This window comes from Canis lupus, chromosome 24 (genome assembly GCF_011100685.1).
Source record: "Canis lupus familiaris isolate Mischka breed German Shepherd chromosome 24, alternate assembly UU_Cfam_GSD_1.0, whole genome shotgun sequence".
Taxonomy (NCBI): domain Eukaryota; kingdom Metazoa; phylum Chordata; class Mammalia; order Carnivora; family Canidae; genus Canis; species Canis lupus.
Genome location: NC_049245.1, coordinates 34,205,948 through 34,226,083, shown reverse-complemented (window position 1 = coordinate 34,226,083; position 20,136 = coordinate 34,205,948). Strand labels below are relative to the sequence as shown.

The 20,136-nt window shown below is 54.3% G+C and overlaps 2 protein-coding genes across 5 annotated transcripts in view; both read left to right on the top strand.

Moving 5' to 3' along the window:
- ELMO2 (engulfment and cell motility 2) overlaps positions 1 to 4,442 on the top strand; it is a 40,050-nt gene extending 35,608 nt beyond the window's left edge. For both annotated transcript variants that reach the window (XM_038572504.1, XM_038572503.1), the window contains 2 exons: positions 1,634 to 1,711; positions 2,864 to 4,442. In XM_038572504.1, the coding sequence (XP_038428432.1) occupies positions 1,634 to 1,711; positions 2,864 to 3,064 (279 nt within the window). In that variant the 3' untranslated portion in view covers positions 3,065 to 4,442. The remainder of the gene's footprint in view (positions 1 to 1,633; positions 1,712 to 2,863) is intronic.
- A 1,448-nt stretch (positions 4,443 to 5,890) lies between these two features.
- Positions 5,891 to 19,480, top strand: SLC35C2 (solute carrier family 35 member C2). Of its 3 annotated transcripts, none has more exons than XM_038572501.1 (10): positions 5,891 to 5,980; positions 11,052 to 11,427; positions 12,055 to 12,205; positions 13,097 to 13,160; positions 13,854 to 13,926; positions 14,469 to 14,637; positions 14,722 to 14,805; positions 17,095 to 17,156; positions 18,414 to 18,543; positions 18,891 to 19,480. In XM_038572501.1, the coding sequence occupies exons 2-10, from the start codon at positions 11,308 to 11,310 to the stop codon at positions 19,028 to 19,030; spliced, it is 993 nt and encodes a 330-aa protein (XP_038428429.1). In that variant the 5' UTR covers positions 5,891 to 5,980; positions 11,052 to 11,307; the 3' UTR covers positions 19,031 to 19,480. The 3 variants fall into 3 exon arrangements, with proteins under 3 accessions (XP_038428429.1, XP_038428428.1, XP_038428430.1); XM_038572500.1 differs by having other exon boundaries at positions 17,095 to 17,270; XM_038572502.1 differs by having other exon boundaries at positions 5,923 to 5,980; positions 11,052 to 11,127; positions 17,095 to 17,270.
- The last annotated feature ends 656 nt before the right edge of the window (positions 19,481 to 20,136 follow it).

The following is a 20,136-nucleotide window of genomic DNA, read 5'->3' as shown; positions in this document are numbered from 1 at the left end:
CATACACAGAAACAGACAGAACCCCCACATATGCATCACCCAGCCCCAACAACCAACACCCACCAGATCCTGCCCATCTACTTATTATTACTGCAAAGAAAACCTCAAGTATGATATCATTTCCTCTTAACTATTTAGAATGTATTTGTAAATCATAAGGACTCTTCACATAATCACAATACCATTATTACTCCTAAAAAGAAACTTAAAAAGTTATTTCATATCAAATGTTGCACAGATGTTTGTATTTCTTATAAGTAACATATAGTTTCTCTTCATAAAAATATGTAAATGTTTAATGTGTACACACACACGTGCATACTCATACCTATTTTGTTTGCAGCCAAATAGGGCATGCACACTGTGATTAGTCTTTAGTTCCCCTCTCTCTTTTCCATCTTTGTTTTCCTCTTTGCAGTTTATTAGTTGAAGAAATCAGGTTGCTTATTTGGTAGTTTCTCCAGGTCTGAAATGTGCTGATTGTCTCTCCATGGTATAGATCACCTTGTTCCTCTGTCCCAGATCTGTATGTTGTTGGAGAAATCTAGGGGGAGGCTCCAGTTCAGGTTTGACTCCCCTTTTGGGGGTTTGGGGGGAGCAGGATGACTTCCTAAGTGGCATTATGTTCTATCAAGAGACACATGATTGAGGTGTGATTGCCTCTCTTTTTGCAAAGTTAGCAGACTGTTGATGCTAAGTGCCTTGTCCACTAGTAAATTAAGATTTGCAAACTAGTGGTGTTCTAATGCGGTCATTTCTTTTCATTTATGTGCTGAACTACTTCTCTAAAGAGAAACTTACTATCATCTACTCTTGGCTTCCCAGTGGTCCAGTTTATTTAAGAAAGGAGAATATGTGCTTGATTCTTTCCTTTTATAAAAGTACCTACTTCTTTTTTTTTTTTTTTTTTAAGATTTTATTTGAGAGAGACTGTGCAGAGAGAGCACTAGCCAGGGTGGGGAGGGAGAGAGAGATGCAGACTCCCTGCCGAGCAGGAAGCCCAGTGTAGGGCTCAATCCCAGAACCCTGGGATCATGACCCGATCTGAAGTCAGATACTTAACCGATTGAGCCACACAGGCGCCTCTAAAAGTACCTACTTTAAAAACAGTGAGTTGGTTCTCTGGTATCATCCAACAGTGATTAATTTTGTGTATGTGTTTTGTTTTGTTTAGCATTTCTATGAACTCATGGATTGAAGCAAATGACATTTGTTCCAAGCCATTACAGTTATGTTGTTGATGCTTAAATTCTCTCATTTTTGGCCACATTTTATTATTGCTGTGGTGGCTTCTAAACTGTTAAGATTTTGAGTCTAATCACCAACATATGTACCGAAGGTAATCTACAGTCATGGACTCTGACATTCAGAGGTTTTGAGTGTTGAGAAAGGACTTTTCTCCAATGTTTAAAGCATCCACATCTTAGGTGTGACCCAGGCGGGTGGGTGAGTTACCACTCGTTCCCACTGTGCCTTGTCTCCAGCCACCCTCGTGCATGTGCCATGAGGCCTGATGATACCACATCTCAATCAGCACATTCAGCAATGGTGCCAGGTGACAAGGAATTTGGCCAGAGTTGCAGAGCCCAAGCCGTCCCACTACTCCACATAACTGAAACTTTTTCTCCTTCAGGAGGTGTTGGAGTTGGCATTCTCCATCCTCTACGACCCTGATGAGACCTTAAACTTCATCGCACCTAACAAGTATGAGGTGAGCATTGTGGGGCCGCTTTGGACAGCTGAGCCCTCTCTGTGACTCTTCAGCTGGAGGGACAGCCCCCGAAAGAGAGGAGGCCACAGCATGTCATGAAGGCTTTTGGCACTGAGCATCTACCAGGCTGGGGTCCATCCCCCTGAGCTGGGCTCCCCAGGTTACTCTTCAGCAGCAGCTATAAGTTGCCATTAGAAAAACAGGCTCATCAGGGGATAATCCAACTTGTTCAGACTAGGGAAATTCCCCCCCTTTTCAGTCTCCGCATGGCCACCTTCCAAGTGACCCTAACAGATTCTCCCTCCTTGGCTCCTGGGCGCATGTGGTAGTAGGACTGGTCCTCCTGACCCGGAGCCTGCCGTTGTACCTGTGGCACTGGGAGATACTGTAAGTTACATGAGTAACTGTGCTGGAGCCCCATGTGTTGAGCTCTGGAAGTGACAGAGGGGACTAGAGGTGGGCTTCTGGAGGGTGAGACGCTTTGGCCAGCCCCAAGATGCCAGTGAGTGCTGTTGGGAAGAAATGAGGAACTTAAAAAAAAAAAAAAAGAAAAGAAATGAGGAACTAGCAGGTGGGGAGATGGTGAGCAAAGGCAGGAGGAGTGAGAGGGACAGGTGGAGAATTCTGTTACTCCTCCTTATCACGAGACCCTCAAGTTCAATTTCTCTAGCACTTATTTTTAACATTTGTTGACAGGGCTTTTTGTTTGTTTACTTTTTTAGAAACAAAATTGAGATCCTACAGTGATTCCTTTTGTGCCCTGATTTTTTCTCCTAATATGTATTCCCTCCACTATTGCTTGTGTCATGGGCAGTTTTGGGTTAGTTGATGCTCTAGTACTTAGGTCTTATTTTGCTGTATTCATTAGTTGCATTTTTAAAAGTCCTATTTCAAAAAAATATCATAGTTCAGATTATTTTAGGAAGCTTAAATGCAAATCCCTCATAAAAGCCAAAAGATTGTGTTTTTTGGTGGTGTGGGGAAGCGAATGAATTACCTCCCATTTTATTTTTGCCGTTATCCCAAATCAGCTCTGCCTATACTAAGTAGTGCCAAAAGAGACTATTGTGAATCGTCCCCACAAAGGGACCTTGGTGGGACCTCCTGTGGACCTGGGGCCACCATGTGATGTTCTGCGGCTTGCTCCCACAGTACTGCATCTGGATTGATGGCCTCAGTGCCCTTCTGGGGAAGGACATGTCCAGCGAGCTGACCAAGAGTGACCTGGATACGCTGCTGAGCATGGAGATGAAGCTGCGGCTCCTGGATCTGGAGAATATCCAGATTCCTGAAGCCCCGCCGCCAGTACCCAAGGAGCCCAGCAGCTATGACTTTGTCTATCACTATGGCTGAGGCCTGGAGCCAGACTCCACGGTACCCAGGAAGGGATTTGGGGCCCAGGAGAAACACCCACAGACTGGTGCCTTGTCTTTTGCTTGTACAGAATCTGTAGTGACCATGGTGGCCAGTAAATGCCAGCCATTCCTCAAACTCACCTCAGACCACCCAGAGCTTCCTCTTGGTCCCTGCCCACGATCAGCCATGCAGGCAGGGTGCTCTGCCCTCCTGGTCACCATGGAGCCTGGGACCAGAGCGTGAGGAATGGCCAGCAGACCCCCTTGCCTCCCGGGCCAGGGGCTGCTTGGGCTGGAGTTAACAACAGTCACTCACCTTTTCTTCCTGAGCCTGCTCTCCGGTCAGCTGGATCCCTGTGTGGACAAGAGCTAGCCCAGCAAAGGCTGCCCGCAGAGAACAGACATTCTGGGCATGTTAAGAGCCTCAGAGAGACTGCCTTTGGGTGACCCGTGCCTGTGTCTCAGAGCCAAGCAGAGGCCTCGGCCTTGGCTTGGTAGATGCCTTGCCCTTGCTTTTGTCGCCTTCGTGAGGGCTTACTCCGGCCTCATTCAGTGCCAATAAGCTGCTGCTACTGAGGCTCGGCTCTAACATCTCTGGTCTCCGGAGCCACCAGATCTCTCTTGCCCACACAGTTGTCTGGGCAGATGGAAAGCTCTCCCTGCAAAGCTCTCAGGCTCTCATCCTGGCAAGTCAGACACGTGCAAGCTAAGTCCTACCTTCTAGTCTCAAAGAATTCTACAGGGAGAGAGCCCAGACGAGGCCTGGGCCGAGACTGGGGAGGTCACTGGAGTCCACTCCCTTCCCCCCACATTTTTATCTTTTCCATTCTTAGAAATCTTCCACCTAACCTGAATGGCAGCCCCCTCTTATTTGCTTTCCTTTGGCCTCCCCGACCTCAGGAAGTTTGGCCTTCCCTCCCCGCCCCCATCCCAGTGCTGTGGTTTCTGCCATTGGCCATGATTTCAGGGAGCTAGCTGAGGCCACGGCTGTGCCAATGGGGCTTCCCTGGTGCTGTGGCACTTGTAAACCACGCCCCAGCCTCTCTCCTTGGACATGTGAACACAGTGGCATTCAGTATTGGTAGCCTGGCATGGTAGGTACTGCCCGATAAAGAATGGACTATATATTTTCTTTACTATAGGCCATACTTATACAGACGTGTATATATATTTATATAAGATCTACCTATCCTAGGGTGGAATGTTTGAGGGAAAATAAAATTGAAGGCTCCCCCTAAAAAACAAACAAACAAAAAAAAAAACCACTTCCAGTTGTGAGCCAAGAGAGTAAGCTGAGAGCAGCCAGGAGCAGCTTCCTGTCAGTAACCATGTTTTCAATAAATACTCTTTCATGTACAAACTGTGGTACCTATTAACAGCTGTTTCTCTGTACTTGCTCTTTCATCTGGACAAGCCTTCATTTCAGTGTGTCTGGGAGATTTCTTCCTCTTCAGCCTCTCTGCCCTCACTGTGCATGTGTATGTGCTTGAGCAGCACATGCAACACACAAACACACCCCTCAACAATTAAGGATGCTCACAGATTGTTGCACCAGGACAAAGTGTTTTCTGCTTAGGCTTGCCGGGCGCAGCAGGGAATGGCATACTGTACACCCCCGTGAACATATCCTCCCTCTTCTCCCTGCCAGGGACACAGCCAGGGAACAGCTCACATTCTTGTGACTTACAAAGAAGACACGTTTCTTCACCCTGTGTGTTGCTGGTGCTTCATGCCCAGCCTTCCAGCTGGTGTTTTAGGCTGTTGCTCCAAAACTCAGCCCTGGTAGCTGGGAGGCTTGAATGAGGGTGGTGATGAAAATAGACACTTTCTTTTACCTCTGAGAGAAAAGTCTTTCAAAAGGCAGAGAAAGTGCATGCAGTACAGGCCTTGAGAATTCAGCCTGTACTGCATTCAGCCAAGACCTTGGGCAGTGGTGGGTGCCATTGTAGGTGCTCGGTAAGTGCCAAATGAATGAACTAATGCCTGCATGTTGCCAGCCTGTGGGGGTGGGAGCAGCAGTGGTTTGCATAATGCCCTGCTTACACTCTGGTTCAGAGGGGCCAGGGAGGTCAGCTGAGTCACTCACAAGGATCCAGGTTTGCAGCCAGTGTTAGAAGAGGGCACAGGAGGCACTGGGAAGAGAGCAAAAAATCACTAACTGGGCCTCCTGCAACCCTCACCTGCTCTGACCTCCTAGTGGCTCATGCGCCAGGCTCCGCTTCTTTTAATCTATCCTGAAAGATCAGTGAGATCTGAATTTCCTAGCTGGCATTTTTGAGACTACTGCAACCCGCCCCACAGCTACTTTTCCAACCACAGCTTTTGTTAACTCCCCTTATAAACAACTGGGCTTCAAGCCAGGCCGCAGCCTTCTCCTCTCCCCATTTCTTCTGCCCCAGACACTCTCCCTGCCACCCCCACTTATTGAAATTAAGATAATTCTTAGAAAGTTTCAGGCACACAAAATGTCTCACGAAATGTGTATTATCTCCCATGGATCGCCTAAGTCGTAAAATGTAATGCCCCTGACTTCTCATTCCCCAGCAGACTTGAGCTCTGGGAAGAAAAAGCCCATGAGAGATTTATCTCTTGTGGCTCGTTGGTTGCTCCAATAGAAGTAAACAGATGGCTATTTTCTGTCTGCCCCCGGGTGCGCATGCCTCGGCAGCACGCAGGGGGCACGGGAGACAGGCCGTAGAGCGCAAGAGACACAAGGAACGAGAGTACTGGGGGTGCTCGGTGCGTGATGAGTGGCCCGCGGGCCCGCCCCAGGCCCCGCCCCCAGGGCCCAGGCCCCGCCCCCAGGGCCCCGCCCCGCCCCCGGCGGCTTCAGGCGGAAGTGCCCCCACCCCGCGGCGACGCCCCGCCTCGCACTTCCGGCGGGAGGATCCCGTCCGGAGCGTCCGCGGCCGAGGTGAGTGGGGGCGCGCGGCGGGCCCTGCGCGCGCTCCCGAGGGCGGGGGAGGGCAGGCCGGGCCCGGGAGCGGGGTCCCGGCTGGGCTCTGCGCGCCGTGGCACCCCGGGCTCCCGTCCCCCCCGGGCCCCGGCGTCCGCGCCGTGGACGCGCCGGGGCCTCCACGCACCCTCCCCGGCCGCCTGCCGCGCGCGCTTCCCCGGCGCCTCCTGCCCGACCCCGGCGTCCCGCCCCCGCCCCCGCCCCGAGGCCGCGGCCCGGTGGGGTGGGAGTGCGGGGCGCGCGGTGAACACGTGGGCACAAGGGCCACGTCAGGCGGTGGGAGGTGCCCGGAGGACGAGCCGCCGGCCGTCGAGGAGGCTGCCGCCGCGCGAAGGTCCGCGGAGGAGGGGCGGCCCGTGCAAAGGACACGGGCTCGGCGGGCCTGGCGCGGGGCCGGGGGCCAGCGTGGCGGGCGCGGGGGCAGGCGTGGGAACGAGGTCGCGCCGGAGCGGAGGCCGGGTGCTGGAAGGCCTCCTCGCCGGCCTGCGGGGCGGCAGGGTTGGGATCGCCCTCCCTTGGGGTGCGCGAGCCTTCGCTCCCGCTGCCCGGCGCACTCCAGGCTCTCCAGGCTCTCGGGGAAGGAGGAAGCAGGGACGCCCGTTAGGAGGCCGCTAGTCCTGGGTGAGGGATGAGCGCGGCCCAGACTGATGATGGCCGAGCACTCGGGGAGACGGGCGGCTGGTCTCCACCTGTCTACCACAGACAACAGCTTTGGTTGTCACAACTTGGGATGAGGAGGAGGGGCTGCTCTAGCACCTAGTAGGTAGAGACCAGGATGGCTCCCAGATCTCTTACACTGCACACAGAATCACCTGGCCCCAAATACCAGTAATGCCGAGATTGAGAAACTCAGGTATAAGGAAAGAGTGTGGGCCTTAAGGTGCATTAGGCGTCCGCAGGGATCCGGGAGGAGGACCTGACAGGAAGGAAGGAAAGAGCGGTCAGGGATGAGGTCGTCATTCATGTGAGGACGTGGGCTTAAGTAACCTGGTGTCTCATGCTGGCATTTACTAATGACTTTGGACTAAGTTGGGGGCACCTTCAGTGTGAGGTATCATGAGTGGAGCTACCAAGTAGACTGGAGCGGACAGGAAAGGATAGGGCTAATGGAGAGAATCTAGAAAGTCCCTGGAATGTCCGATAGATGAGATGAGATCACTCAAGGGAGAATGGAGGGAAGAGAAGGCAGGATCCAGCACTCAGGCAGTCAACTTTGACAGGTTGGTTGAGCAGTGAAGAAGGCCAGGAGCCCAGAAAAGCAGAAGAAAAAGCAAGAGAGCGTGGTGTGGCATCCAAGAGGCTTTCCCAGGAGGAGGAAGTGGTCAGTTGTATAAGGTGCTGATAAAAACAGGGACTTGGTCCTCAGAGGGGCAACAAGGAAGAAGGTGTGGTGACTCCATGGAGCAGTGGGGAAGTGAGTTTGGGCTGCAGGGAAGTAGGGATGGCAGTTCTGGGGGCCTTGGTGGAGTTTGGCTGTAAGGCAGCAAAAGCCAGGAGGGTATGAGCCCTTGCCACAAGCCAGCATCAAGTGCTGTACCCAACTCCCCTCCCAAGAGGTAGGTGATTCTGTCCTCCTTTACTGTTGAGGAAGCTGAGGCCCAGAGTTCAGGTAGTTCAGGGGTCACAAAGTTGCCAGAGGAGCCAGGACTGGATCCCAGGTCTTTCTTACTCCATGCCCACACTTGTAGCACTAGACGGCACTGCCCATATTGTAGTCACAGAGAATGAGAGGAGCCAGGTACTACATGGACGGTGCACCAGCTCTACCCTGATGTGGCTGCTGCTCCCAGCCAGGCTGCCCCTTGGGGAACATAATGCAGAATATGGAATTCCTTTCTTGGCAAGCCAGATTTGAAAAAGACCATTAGCCCCTTTAAGCCTGCTTTCCCTAGTCATAAAAGAAGGGTAGGGATCAGTTACATATCTCTATTTCCAATGCTGAGTATACAGTAGTGCTTAATAAATGGCCATTGAGTAAAATGGCTAGATGATTTCCAAGAGCCCTTCTAGCTGAGGTCTGATTTTGTGTTTGAGAGTAGGTGGCTGATGATAAGAGAATGAGTGTTAACTTGGAGATAGTGCTCCCTGGGGCCGGGGTTGTCCTAGGGACTTTTTTGGAGGTGAGGTGCCTGCATGGGCTGAAGGAAGGGTGGGATTTGAACAAGAGGCCAGGGGGTGGGGGTTGGCACAGATCGCAGTGTTGGAACAGGAACTGCACCAAAAGCAGAAGATGTAAGAGGTTGACTTACGGAAAGGTACAGACTGCCCCATCATGGGCCGGAATCGTAGGGAGCAAGTGCTAGAATGCCCTGTGGTTGCCTGTGTGCTGGAAGCTGTCATTCTCAGCAGGGAGCCCTTTTACCTCCTATGACATTTGGCTGTATCTGGAGACATTTTTGGTTGTCACAACTTGGGATGAGGAGGAGGGGCTGCTATAGGCATCTAGTAGGTAGAGACCAGGATCGCTCCTAGATCTCTTACAATGCACATAGAATCACCTGGCCCCAAATATCAGTAATGTCAAGATTGAGAAACCCAGGTATAAGGAAAGAGTATGGGCCTTAAGGTCCATTAGGCGTAGGTTTGGTGCCTGTGCAGCTTGCTGTGCAAGCAAGAGCCTGAGGGCGGGAGGTGCAGGGAGAAGTGCAAGAGACTAACCTGATGTGTTGTGCTGGGGAGAGAGGATGGCGGCCTGGAGAGCAGTGGTGGAAGTCAGGAGATGTGACCATATTGGGGATGTTTAAGACTGAAATGAAAGGGATCCCTGGGTGGCGCAGCGGTTTGGCGCCTGCCTTTGGCCCAGGGCGCGATCCTGGAGGCCCGGGATCGAATCCCACGTCGGGCTTCCGGTGCATGGAGCCTGCTTCTCCCTCTGCCTGTGTCTCTGCCTCTCTCTCTCTCTCTCTCTCTCACTGTGTGCCTATCATAAATAAATAAAAAATTAAAAAAAAAATTAAAAAGACTGAAATGAAAATACATGCTGATTGAATGTGGGCTGAGGGAGCAAGGAATCAGGATGGGAACCAGATTTCTGGGCTGAGCAACCAGGCAAATGGAGGTGCCACTGGCGGAAGAGGGGCAGGTTTGGATGGCTCCTGGGAAACAGGAGTCATGCTGGGCAGGCCAGGAGTAAATGCCTGGTACTAGACATCCAGGCATGGAAGGAAGAGTAGGCTACTGGTTGTTCTTCTGGAGTTGACCAGGAGATGTCAACGTAACTGATAATAAAAGGTAATTGAGAATAGAATGTGTTTCTCTCTGTAAGTTCCAGGAACAAGGATGCTGGAGGCCACAGTGAAGTAGTGCATGCTTCCACCACCCAGAAGGAACATGTAGCCACCATGCACAGTGCCACAGCCACATTGTGTGGGCAGCTGCACAACCATGTGTGCCACTGCTGTAGATGGCGCGGTTTCTCCAAACTCTCTATCAAAGACACTTCTTTCTCTCCTCCATGTACATGGCAAATGTACTCTTGGAAATTGCAGTGCATAGTAGAACCATGGAAAAACTGCTCTGCATTACATGGAAAACAGTTGGGTTCTGGGGGTGCCTGGCTGCCTCAATCAGTAGAGCACACGACTTTTGATCTCAGAGTTGGCGTTTGAGCCCCACACTGAGGATAGAATTTACTTAAAAGAAACACACACACACAGTTGGGTTCTAGGTTCAGGTCATTATACCTACATGGATTGTCACAGTTACGAAGGCCGCAGAGCAATTCTTAATTCTGTGGGCTATCGCCCTGCCCTCATAGACCCTCCCCATCACTAACAGCTAGGAGAGATCCCCCAAAACACCCCCACAGGTTTCCAAAGTTCCCCTCAAGAGAACCTCAGCCCTACAGTATCCTCCCAGCAAAGCCTTCTGCTAGCTCCCCTTTTGCCTCAGGGGAGGGGCAATGATATCCCAGCTTCCAGGGTGCAGAATGGAATGAAATTACTCCCTTCGGGAAGGACTGAGGGTGGAGGAAGTAGGTATGTCTGATCAGATGGGTCTAGGAAGGCTTTGGGAAGGAGGTGGCATTTTAGCAGATTGGGAACGTCTCAGACTGGGGGGACACACACGAAGCAGCTGCAGGAGTGATGACTATAGACCTGGGGGTCCGCCAGGTCTCAGAGCCCCAGGCCCTGGATGCTCATTAGGGTTGGCTAGATTGATAGGCTGGCCTGGGTTTAGTTTGCCAAGACCCTAAGGCAGACCCCACCTCTAGGGGAGTGATCTTTAGAGGCTAAGGGCCGGGTCGATATTGGTTTCCCAGTCCATTTTTAATGCCTTAAAGATCAGATCAGTCCCCTGAAAACTGAGTGTCTGCTCTCTCGCACTGAATCATCAAACCATATGGACAGCTCAGAGTGTGCCCCAGTGGGCACAAGACTACCCTGAGCGCCGAAGTCCCCGTCTTCCTGGAGCTCACAACCTCCCAGGGGACAGACCCCACACAGATCAGCATGCCCTGCACAGGTACACCAGAAGAAAAGTAGGGGAGCCGTGAGAGCATCCCCATCAAGGAGTGGTAGTTCCTGAGGAAGTGACAGGTGAGCTGAAGCTGAGTAGCATCAGCGGAGAGAGGAATGGAGCCGGGGCGGCGTGTTGGTTCCTTCAGGCAGTAGGGGAGAGCCTGTGTGTGGGGTGAACTGAGGCAGCCCAGGGGAGGGGACGGAGAGCCTGGAGCTAAAGCTGGAGAGCCCAGCAGGGACAGATCAGGATGGCTTAGGACAGACAGGAAGGCTTTTGGTCTTTATCATAAGAGCACTGGGAGCCACTGAAGGGCTGACATCTGATCTGACATGATCAGATTTACGTTTTTAAAAGGTCACTTTGGCGGCAACTCATGGATAACAGCTTGAGGCGACAGAATAGACGTGACTGGCGCTCTGTGAGCCCATGCTGGGCTGCACCCCTTCCTGCCCCCCCCCCCCCCCCCCCCCGGCTGTGGTCCGCTTCCTACGGGCAAGGGTGGGGTGGACCAGTCCTGGGGCAGCCTGTGCTCTGCTGAGCCACCCACATTTCCTTTCCATTTCTCTAGCCTCCGACCTGGGGACCCGTGAGCCCTGCATCCACTTGATCATGGAGAGAGTTGGCTTGGGCCACCAGCCCCTTAGGTGAGGACTCTGCCTGGGGCTCCGTGGATGATTCCGAATCATGGAGGCGAAGAGGACTCCCCCAGCCAGGAGACCTTGTTGAAAGTCTAGGCCCAGAGTGGGTGGCTCTTCCCACAGCTGTCTTCGGGGGGAGCTGCCTGCCCCCACTGACCCAGAGCCAGGGAGTTGCAGCTTCCCCGGATGGGGAAGTGGGCCCTTGACGTGGCCTTTGTGTGGAAGGCGGTATTGACTCTGGGGCTGGTCCTCCTCTACTACTGCTTCTCCATCGGCATCACCTTCTACAACAAATGGCTGACGAAGGTAATGGGAGGCCTTGCAGTGCAGGGGCCTGGGTGGGAAGGGGCTGTGGCCATGGCTACAGCGTCCCCTAATATTTATCAACAGGTTGGCCCAGGCTTCAGCTAATCAGACTGGAAGCCAGGCACACTAGTGGTAGGACAGGGCCCAAGAGCCCTGCGACAGCTGGGTTCCCCGCAAATGGGTAGAACAAGGGGAGATCAGGGAAAGGGGAGACACCAAGGGTGAGCTACGGTAATTTGGGATTAAGGCAGCAGCTGTTTGCCCTGTAGAGAAGTAGTTGAGTACTTTAATAACTGGTCAAGCCACACTGGCCAGCAGTGGCTGTTACCTGGGGAGGGGCTGGAGCAGGAAGCTAACAGGCCTGTGGAAGTGGTGGGGACAGTAAGTACCCTGGTCCCATTGACCCCTGGTCTGCCACCTGCTCTCTGTGTGATCTCCAGAGCTGGAACTAGGAGTCTGTCCTCCCAAGTGATTGCAGTTGGGGGGAAAGCCCCTTGGCTGCTGCAGAGCCCTGCTGAACCACCCGGTTAGCACCACTGCCACCAGACTAGGGTGAGGAGGGAAGGGAAGTGCTAGGCAGGGGCCGCTATAAACCGCGCCCGTCTGTCTGTGCTTTGGGCTCCGCAGAGCTTCCACTTCCCGCTCTTCATGACGATGCTACACCTGGCCGTGATCTTCCTGTTCTCTGCCCTGTCCAGGGCACTGGTTCAGTGCTCCAGTCACAGGGCCCGCGTGGTGCTGAGCTGGACGGACTACCTCAGGAGAGTAGCTCCCACAGGTACGGGGCTGGGCAGCGGCCCTGGGCAGGCGGGGGCTGGAGGAGGGTCGCTTGGAAAGCCACAGGAGCCTTGTTGTCACAGAGCAGAGACCCTCTCCTCCTCCCCACTTCACTCCTCTCTGCCTACCTCCCCCAGCCCTACTTCTGCCTCTTGTGTCCTCCCCAGACCCCACCACCACACACACACACACACACGCACACACACAAAACACACATGCTCACATGCGCAGAAAAGGCCTTCAACGCAGCATTGGTCTTGACCATTTACCCCGAGCCCATTCCTGTCCCAGAGGCAGCCGTGAGCAGTCCCTGCCCTCACCTTGTTACAGTGGGATGAGAAGGGGCACCCTGGGACACACGGGGGAAGCAGCTCAGGCCTGGCAGGGAGGGCTTCCCAGAGATCGAGAGTTTAGCACCTGTGCAGGTCTGCAAGGGAACCGAAAGTGTCAGGGTGCTGGGAACTCGGCGCTGGTGAGAAGTAGAAGGAAAGAGCAGGTGGCAGCGACAGACCCTGCGGCAGCAGGGCCCCCACGAGGAGTGTGTCTTATATCCTGAGGGAGGAGAAGCCACTCGGAAGAGTTGCTCATGAAGGATGACAGGACTGGATTAATACCCTCCGGGGACATTCACAATACCCAGCAAGTGGGAAGCACAGCGCCCCGGCCAGCCAGGACTGCAGTCCCAGTGCTGGAACAGAACCCCCTCCCTTTTTTGGCCAGGAGTTAACCCTTCAGTTGCTGTGAAAGGAAGGCCCAAGGGCCCGAGAGAAAGCCGGGGTGTTCAGGGCAAAGCAGGGGGCACCGGGGGCCTCGTGGAAGTGTTTGAACAACTGGCACACCCATGCCGGCCTGCCCTGGCTGCGTGGTCCGGTGGGTACCCCTGTCTCCACAGCGCTGGCAACGGCACTTGACGTGGGCTTGTCCAACTGGAGCTTCCTCTACATCACCGTCTCGCTGTGAGTAGCGCCACGCCCAACCCCTCCCTCCAGTTCAGGCGCTCCTCTAACCTCTGAGCACCGGGCCTGGGCCTGCTGCTCCGCCACTCTGTGGGCCGGCCCTTGCTCTCAGCCCCTGACTTCCTGACACCCAGCAGCTCCCCAGAAAGCTGACAGCTTTTGCAGTGGACCCAGCTCAGAGGGGTGCTGTGCTTGCCTGCCTGGTGGCCTGGGGAGGCCAGAGGCTCAGACAGCCCGGTGACAGTCATGCAGGGGAGGAAGGGCCCTGGCCAGCACCTGGTACACGCAGCTGCACAGAGGGGCAGGTGTGACAGTGTGTCTCATCTGTGACCCTGTGTTACGGGCGTCCCTGCCTTCTCTCCCTCCTCCCTCTGTCCTTCCTTAACCCAATCTCCACGGAGGGGCAGGCGAATAAGAGGACTCGGTGACCTTGGTGTCCACCCCGCAGCCTTTTCTCTCTGGCGATAGAGGCTCCTGCGTCAGAGATTTCTTCCCATTAAAGGTCACGTATCAGCCCAGATGCCTCAGGCCGCCTTCCTTTGGTCTTTCATACTCAGGTTGCCCAGCTGCCCCCAGGGAAGTCAGAGGTCCCACAGCCTCCTGCCTTCTGCAGCATAGGCCATGAGCACGTCTCCTGGTGGCAGGCCTGAGTCCTGGCCCCCAGCGGTGCATCATGGGTAATCTGTCCTGCAGGTACACGATGACCAAGTCTTCCGCTGTCCTCTTCATCTTGATCTTCTCTCTGATCTTCAAGCTGGAGGAGCTGGTGAGGCCCCAGTTCCCCTTGTCCCTCCTACCCCCAGGGATGCTAAGGATAAAAAGGGGTGTCCAAGCAGTGGCTCATCACTGTATGTGACAGAGGAGACCAGCCCAGCCTGGCAATAAGTCCTGTTGCTGAGGAAGGACCTCGGACAGGCCACTGCTGAGAATACTTAGCAATCGACGTAGCATCACGACCACAAGAATGAGGGAAAGAGAAAGGGTCAAGGATAGGGGCCAGGAGGAAGGGGGGTTTGGGGGCAGTCGCCCTTTGTTTGCTAGGTCCAGGGCACCAGGGGGTCCTCCCAGGGACCTACAGCAGCTATAGGAAAGCACTTCAGAAGTTTAGGTCAAATAGGAATGCTGGGTACATGTCCACTGAACGTCAGCCCTGCCTGTATGATGGGGAGGAGCTGACCTGGACCCGTGAGGTGGCAGGGAGAAGGGTTCCTTGTTCCAGGGTCAGCCAACATAGCTGCCGAGTCCGAGCTCCAGGTTTGAGGAACTCAGGACCCTGCAATCAGTTACCACTGCTCCCCATCCTAATAGCGTGCAGCCCTGGTCCTGGTGGTCCTCCTCATCGCCGGGGGCCTTTTCATGTTCACGTACAAGTCCACACAGTTCAACGTGGAGGGCTTTGCCTTGGTGCTGGGGGCCTCATTCATCGGTGGCATTCGCTGGACCCTCACCCAGATGCTCCTGCAGAAGGCGGAACTTGGTGAGAGAGAGGGGCCCAAGAACCAAGCAGGGTGGGGTCAGGCTGGGCCAGGCCTCATGACTGACCCCTGTCCCCATTCCGCAGGGCTCCAGAACCCCATTGACACCATGTTCCACCTGCAGCCACTTATGTTTCTGGGGCTCTTCCCTCTCTTCGCGATATTTGAAGGTACGCTGGGTTGTCCATCTTGGGAGTACCCCCCACCCCTGCTCTGAGCCCAGCACCGTGGTAGCTGCAGGGGTTACAGAGGTCAAATATGGGTCCGTCCATCCATTGGCAGTGCCTGGTTTAAGGGCTGGACAGACATTAAACCAAATGACTGGAATCCAGCATGAAAAATGCTTACAAAGAAAGTGTCTATAAAAGACAACAGACCAGGGCAGCCCAGGTGGCTCAGTGGTTTAGTGCAGCCTTCAGCCCAGAGCGTGATCCTGGGGACCCGGGATTGAGTCCCACGTCGGGCTCCCTGCATGGAGCCTGCTTCTCCCTCTGCCTGTGTCTCTGCCTCTCTCTCTCTCTCTCTCTCGCTGCATGTGTCTCTCTCTCATGAATAAATAAATAAAATCTTTTTAAAAAAGACAACAGATGATAAAGAGAGTGGATGTGTACAGCCCAACAGGTATGCCAGGGCTGTTCTGATCATTTTCAGCATACCAACTCTCATACTCCCACAAACCCCATATGGCAGTACTGTCATTATGCCCATCGTGCAGGTCAAAGAAACTAGTAGAAGTAAAGATTACCTTGCCCAACGAGCCAGAATTTGGTTCCAGCAACTGGTTCCTGAGTCCTTCCTCTTAACCATGTTGATGTATTCTTTCTCAGAAGGAGCAGAGGGCCAGGAATTATTCCAGGACGCTAGGGTGGAAAGCCAAGTCAAAAAGACTTCCCAGGCCATGTATTTTGTAGGCTAGATGAGCCTTTGCCAGGCTAGCAGGGGCAGGGCATCAGAGGAGTGGGATCAGTAGGTTCAGAGGGGGAAGTGGGTGGGATGGCCATGGCATAGGAGGCTGGGTAGGAGAGCCACCTGCCCACCATTACCTCCCAGAGAAGAGGAGAGGCGGGGAGAACTGTCTAGGCTGTGAGTGCATGCCGCCTTCCTTCCTTCCTCCCTCCCAGGTTTTGAGATTAGTTTTGTCCCTGTTTATCCTTCTTCCCCGAGTCCCTTCCTTCTGTCCTCAGGGTTATTAAAGAGAATGCTGTCCCACATGCATTTAAGTTTCAGGCAGTGAAGCGTCTCCAACCTCCCTGAGAAAATTATTGTGTAGCCACATTGTCCAGGAAGCTTCTGCTCTGCAGCCTCGTTTTCCTCCTTGTTAACATCTCCCCCTACCCTTACCTTCTGCCCCCTGCACCACACAGCACGCTCCCTCCCGTCCTGGCCATGGATACCCTTCCCCATCTCTGCACACCCTCAGCCGAAAGCCCCGGTAGTTGTCACTTAGCAAAGCTGCATGGATTTAGCTTCTTTAATCTTTTCTGGTAAATTAATCCCCCAAGCGCCTTCATTACTTATGTTGCTCTTTCCCGAATTCCCTTCAATTTGCCAACGCCTTTGCAGTACTGCTGAGCCCAGCACCAGACAAGGTGTCCTACATTGAGAGGCTGTTTGCCTGGGAGGGACTGTCACTCTGCATTTCTTTGGTGCTTCCCTCCAAAAACCTCCCAAGTGCTCGGCCAGCCTCCAGCCCCCACGGGTGTCTCCGCTGTGCCTAGCTCGGGCCCTTTCCTGCACAGACAGACCCACAGAGTCATTCTCTCCAAGGGATAGTGTTGGAGGGCCAGGAATCCTCTGAAAGTCGAGCCAGACTTGGTATGTCGGTGCCCACGTGGTTGTCTCTAGAACAAAGCTTTGCCCTATATTTGTATGTGTGCATTTACTTTTTGAGAACCGTTCATCAAGTTATGCTGTCTGAGAAATGCTGGGCTAGGTGAAACTCTCATTTTATCACCAAGAGGAACAGGCTCCTAAAGGGGGCACATCTCAGCCTAGTCCCACAGCTGTGTGAGGCAAGACCCGGATTAAAGTGGAGAAGGTTTGGGAAGATAAAATGTGGCCCTGTCGTTAGATGGCCCACCTGAAATTCAGAGTGAGGGTTTGCCGCAGTGGCCCAGCACACTGACAGCCATCACTCGATGCGCCACCCCGCCTTTCTTTGGCCCACTACTTACCACAGCTGCCAAGGCCATGTGAAGTCACGCTCCTTCCCCAAGATGGACAGGTGCTCCTGCCTGATTCTCCATCAGCGCCATGCCCTCTACCCTAGCCCAGAAGCTCTCTGGAGGCCATCACTGCTTCCCCAGCTCCCCAAGTATCAGGGTTCTCTGCCTCGTCCCATCCCCGTCCTCTGGGCCACAGTGAATGTGCAGGTGTGTTGGGGCTGGGTCACTGCCACATGCTGGGTCTCCTGTTCCCTGGGGAGGGTGAGTCCCCCAACTCTCTACCTTTGCTTTCAGGTCTCCATTTGTCCACGTCTGAGAAGATCTTCCGTTTCCAGGACACAGGGCTGCTCCTGCGGGTACTAGGGAGCCTCTTCCTTGGAGGGATTCTCGCCTTTGGTCTGGGCTTCTCAGAGTTCCTCCTGGTCTCTAGAACCTCCAGCCTCACTCTCTCCATTGCTGGCATTTTTAAGGTGCAGACTTGGGGGCGGCCCCAGTCCTGTCTTACAGTGCATCCCAGCTCCTAAGCCCCAGACCCCAGCAGAGAAGAGACAGAAGTGCCTGATTAGGGTGCTGTGTGCCTTGGTCTTGTCTGAAGCTCCCTCCTATGGTGGCTGCAGCCCTGTGGGGGAGGAGGGGAGTGGTAGTCATCCCCCCCCCCCCCCCCCCACCCGTTCACAGATGGGCGGCTCCTACCCAAGGATACAGCCAGCAGGTGGCCGAGCTGGGATTCTGACTCCACTGGGCCTGGTTGCATTCTCGTTTTACCATGAATGCCCGCTCTTGGTCATTTGGCAATGGCCTGGAGCCATGGGTTGACAAGCCCCATCCAGACTCATTGGGAGAGTTCTGTGATTGATTGGTGATGTCTGCTATGATCACAGCAAGGGACAATACTAGCATGTGTGCCGCGCCGTGTGTTTGCCTGTTTTGCCTTTACTGTTGCTAGACAGCACACATGCCTGTGCTCTCAGGCTTCCCCGTCCCCTGCCACCTCTCACCCCATCCTACTCCATGCTCAGGCCCATGGGGGCAGGGAACAGTTTCTCCTTGATTAGACAGGCACTGATGTTGAGCAGTGTTGCCTAAACCCAGAACCGTAAGTCTCCCCAAGGGGCTTAGGAAGAGGCGTGAGCTGTGGTTCTCAGAATGACTCATCCCACCAGTGCCGTTTGCAGCCACTGTGTATGCAGAACCCTGTGGCCGTTGTGTGTCTTGTGGAGCCTGGTGTGATGCTGTATTCTCCTGTGGCAGCGTCGGGCTCTCCATTGTGGGTGCCTTCTGGAAGCACAGCTGTCCGTTACTCCTGTGGACATGGCTGGGGGCTGAACCCCGTGCTCCCTGTCCTGGGTTTGCTTTGCCTTTATAACCCTGACAGAACAGTGTGCAGAGCACCTCCCTTGCTGCATCTTAGTGGCACACAGAGAGAAAAGCAGGCCTGGCCCCCTGAGCTGAGGGAAACCCCCCTGGGCTGCTGGCCCGCCCGCACACCCAAGCCTCAGGGGTTTGGGCAGCTCAGGCTCTCCCTATGGTCATGCCCCTGCTGTCCACCCTCCTTGCAAAGGAGCCAACTCCTCCTCCTGATGACTTCCCCCTTCCTGCCCCTCTGCCCTCAGGAAGTCTGCACTCTACTGCTGGCAGCTCATCTGCTGGGGGATCAGATCAGCCTCCTGAACTGGCTGGGCTTCGCCCTCTGCCTCTCAGGCATATCCCTGCATGTCGCTCTCAAAGCCTTGCACTCTAGAGGTAACCAGAGCCCCTTCCAGAAGCCTCTTTCCTGATGACGCTCTCATTGTGACTCAGCCACTCTGATCTCCCCTCCACCTGGCCCTGGGTCTGCAACCACCCAGCCAAGAAAGGCAGGTGGCCCTCAACTTGCCCAGAGCAGTTCCAGCCAGGTGGCTCTCTGCAGCTGCCTCTGTACTGGCTGCCCCTCCACCAGGAAGTGAGCCTGGTGGTTCTATCTCCAGGGAGAGGGGGGGAGTAGCTAGGGCCCGGGTGACTCAACATACGCATCAAAAGATACCCAGAAAAAAAAAAAGATACCCAGAAAACCACGATTGGGTTGACAACTGGTTTCTCTCTGTCCCTAGGTGATGGTGGCCCTAAACCCTTGAAGGGGCTGGGCTCCCACCCCGACCTACAGCTGCTGCTCCGGAGTAGCCGGCCAGAGGAAGATGACAATGAGGAGGAGGAGGAGGAGGAGTACTTTGTGGCCCAAGGGCAGCAGTGACCAGCCGGAGACCAGCTGGGAACCAGGCTGCTCCCAAGCCTCACACCTCACACCAGCTTAGGGACCCAGGTGGCTCTTCACAACAGCTGGGGAGCAGTGGGCCAGGATTCTCCTGGGCTGGGCCTTGGGGAGCACGTGAACACACAGCCAGGCTTGGTCAGGGAGCTGATGGAACAGAGGGGCTGGGCACCAGACCAGAGCAGGGCCCAGGCCATGCTGGAATCACAGCGAGACAAGGGAACGGGCTGGTCTCAGCTGCTTGCCAGGCTCTGCCAGCCAAGGTGATTTCCTAGGGCAGAGCAGGAGAGCAGGTTTCTAAGGGGTCTGGGTTTAGACTGCAGCGCAGTTGGGAAGGGGAGATGGAGAGGCTGGAGCCTCATCACCTGGAGAGCGTCTTTTCTCAGCAGATCTATTTATAGTTTGGAAATAAAGGATTTACGGTCCACTGACCACTTCGAGTTGCCTGGAGGTTCGGGGGGCGCAGGAGGGGGCGGTGTGGGCTGTGCTGTCCCCTTCTTTCCCTGCCTAGGGCCTTCTTCAGATGACTGGTCAGACTCTGAGCTTCCTGCACCTCTTGGGTTCCTGTTTGAGCCCCAGTGCCCTCTCGCTCACCTGCAGGCAGGAAGAAAATGGGTATGGAGCACTGTTCTGGGGCTTTTAGTGCTTTCACAGCCTGGGTTTGAGTTCTGTCACTTACTAGTTGTGTGACCTTAAGCAAATTACTTAACCTCTCTCTACCACAGTATTTGTATCTGCGAAATGGGAATAATCTCAGTTGTTCGGAACATGGAGTCAATATGGGTAACAGATTCAATTATATATAAGTGTTTGCAAATCATTTCAACAAGCGTGGAACCAGACCATAAATGAGTGATGGAACTAGGATTCACAGCCAGGTCTGTGTGCCAACCTAGGCCCGTGGAGCACAGGTGGAATGCTTACGGGCCTCTGGGCCCTGAGCTTTCTGCTCACCTACGTTGGACCGGCCACGAGCCCCTCTACCTGCAGTCTTTATAAAATGGGAAGGCTGGGCTGAGATCTGGCTCTGAGGTGCCAGGATCCCTGAAGCCTGGCCTGCTCCTGCGAGCTGGCTCCCCTGCTGACTC

Bases quoted from the DNA above. Each gene is read 5' to 3' on its own strand.
- SLC35C2 (XM_038572500.1), top strand. From the start codon at position 11,308: ATGGGGAAGTGGGCCCTTGACGTGGCCTTTGTGTGGAAGGCGGTATTG. The intron at 11,428-12,054 runs GTAATGGGAGGC...TGGGCTCCGCAG, and splicing joins ACAACAAATGGCTGACGAAG to AGCTTCCACTTCCCGCTCTT. The intron at 18,544-18,890 runs GTAACCAGAGCC...CTCTGTCCCTAG, and splicing joins CAAAGCCTTGCACTCTAGAG to GTGATGGTGGCCCTAAACCC.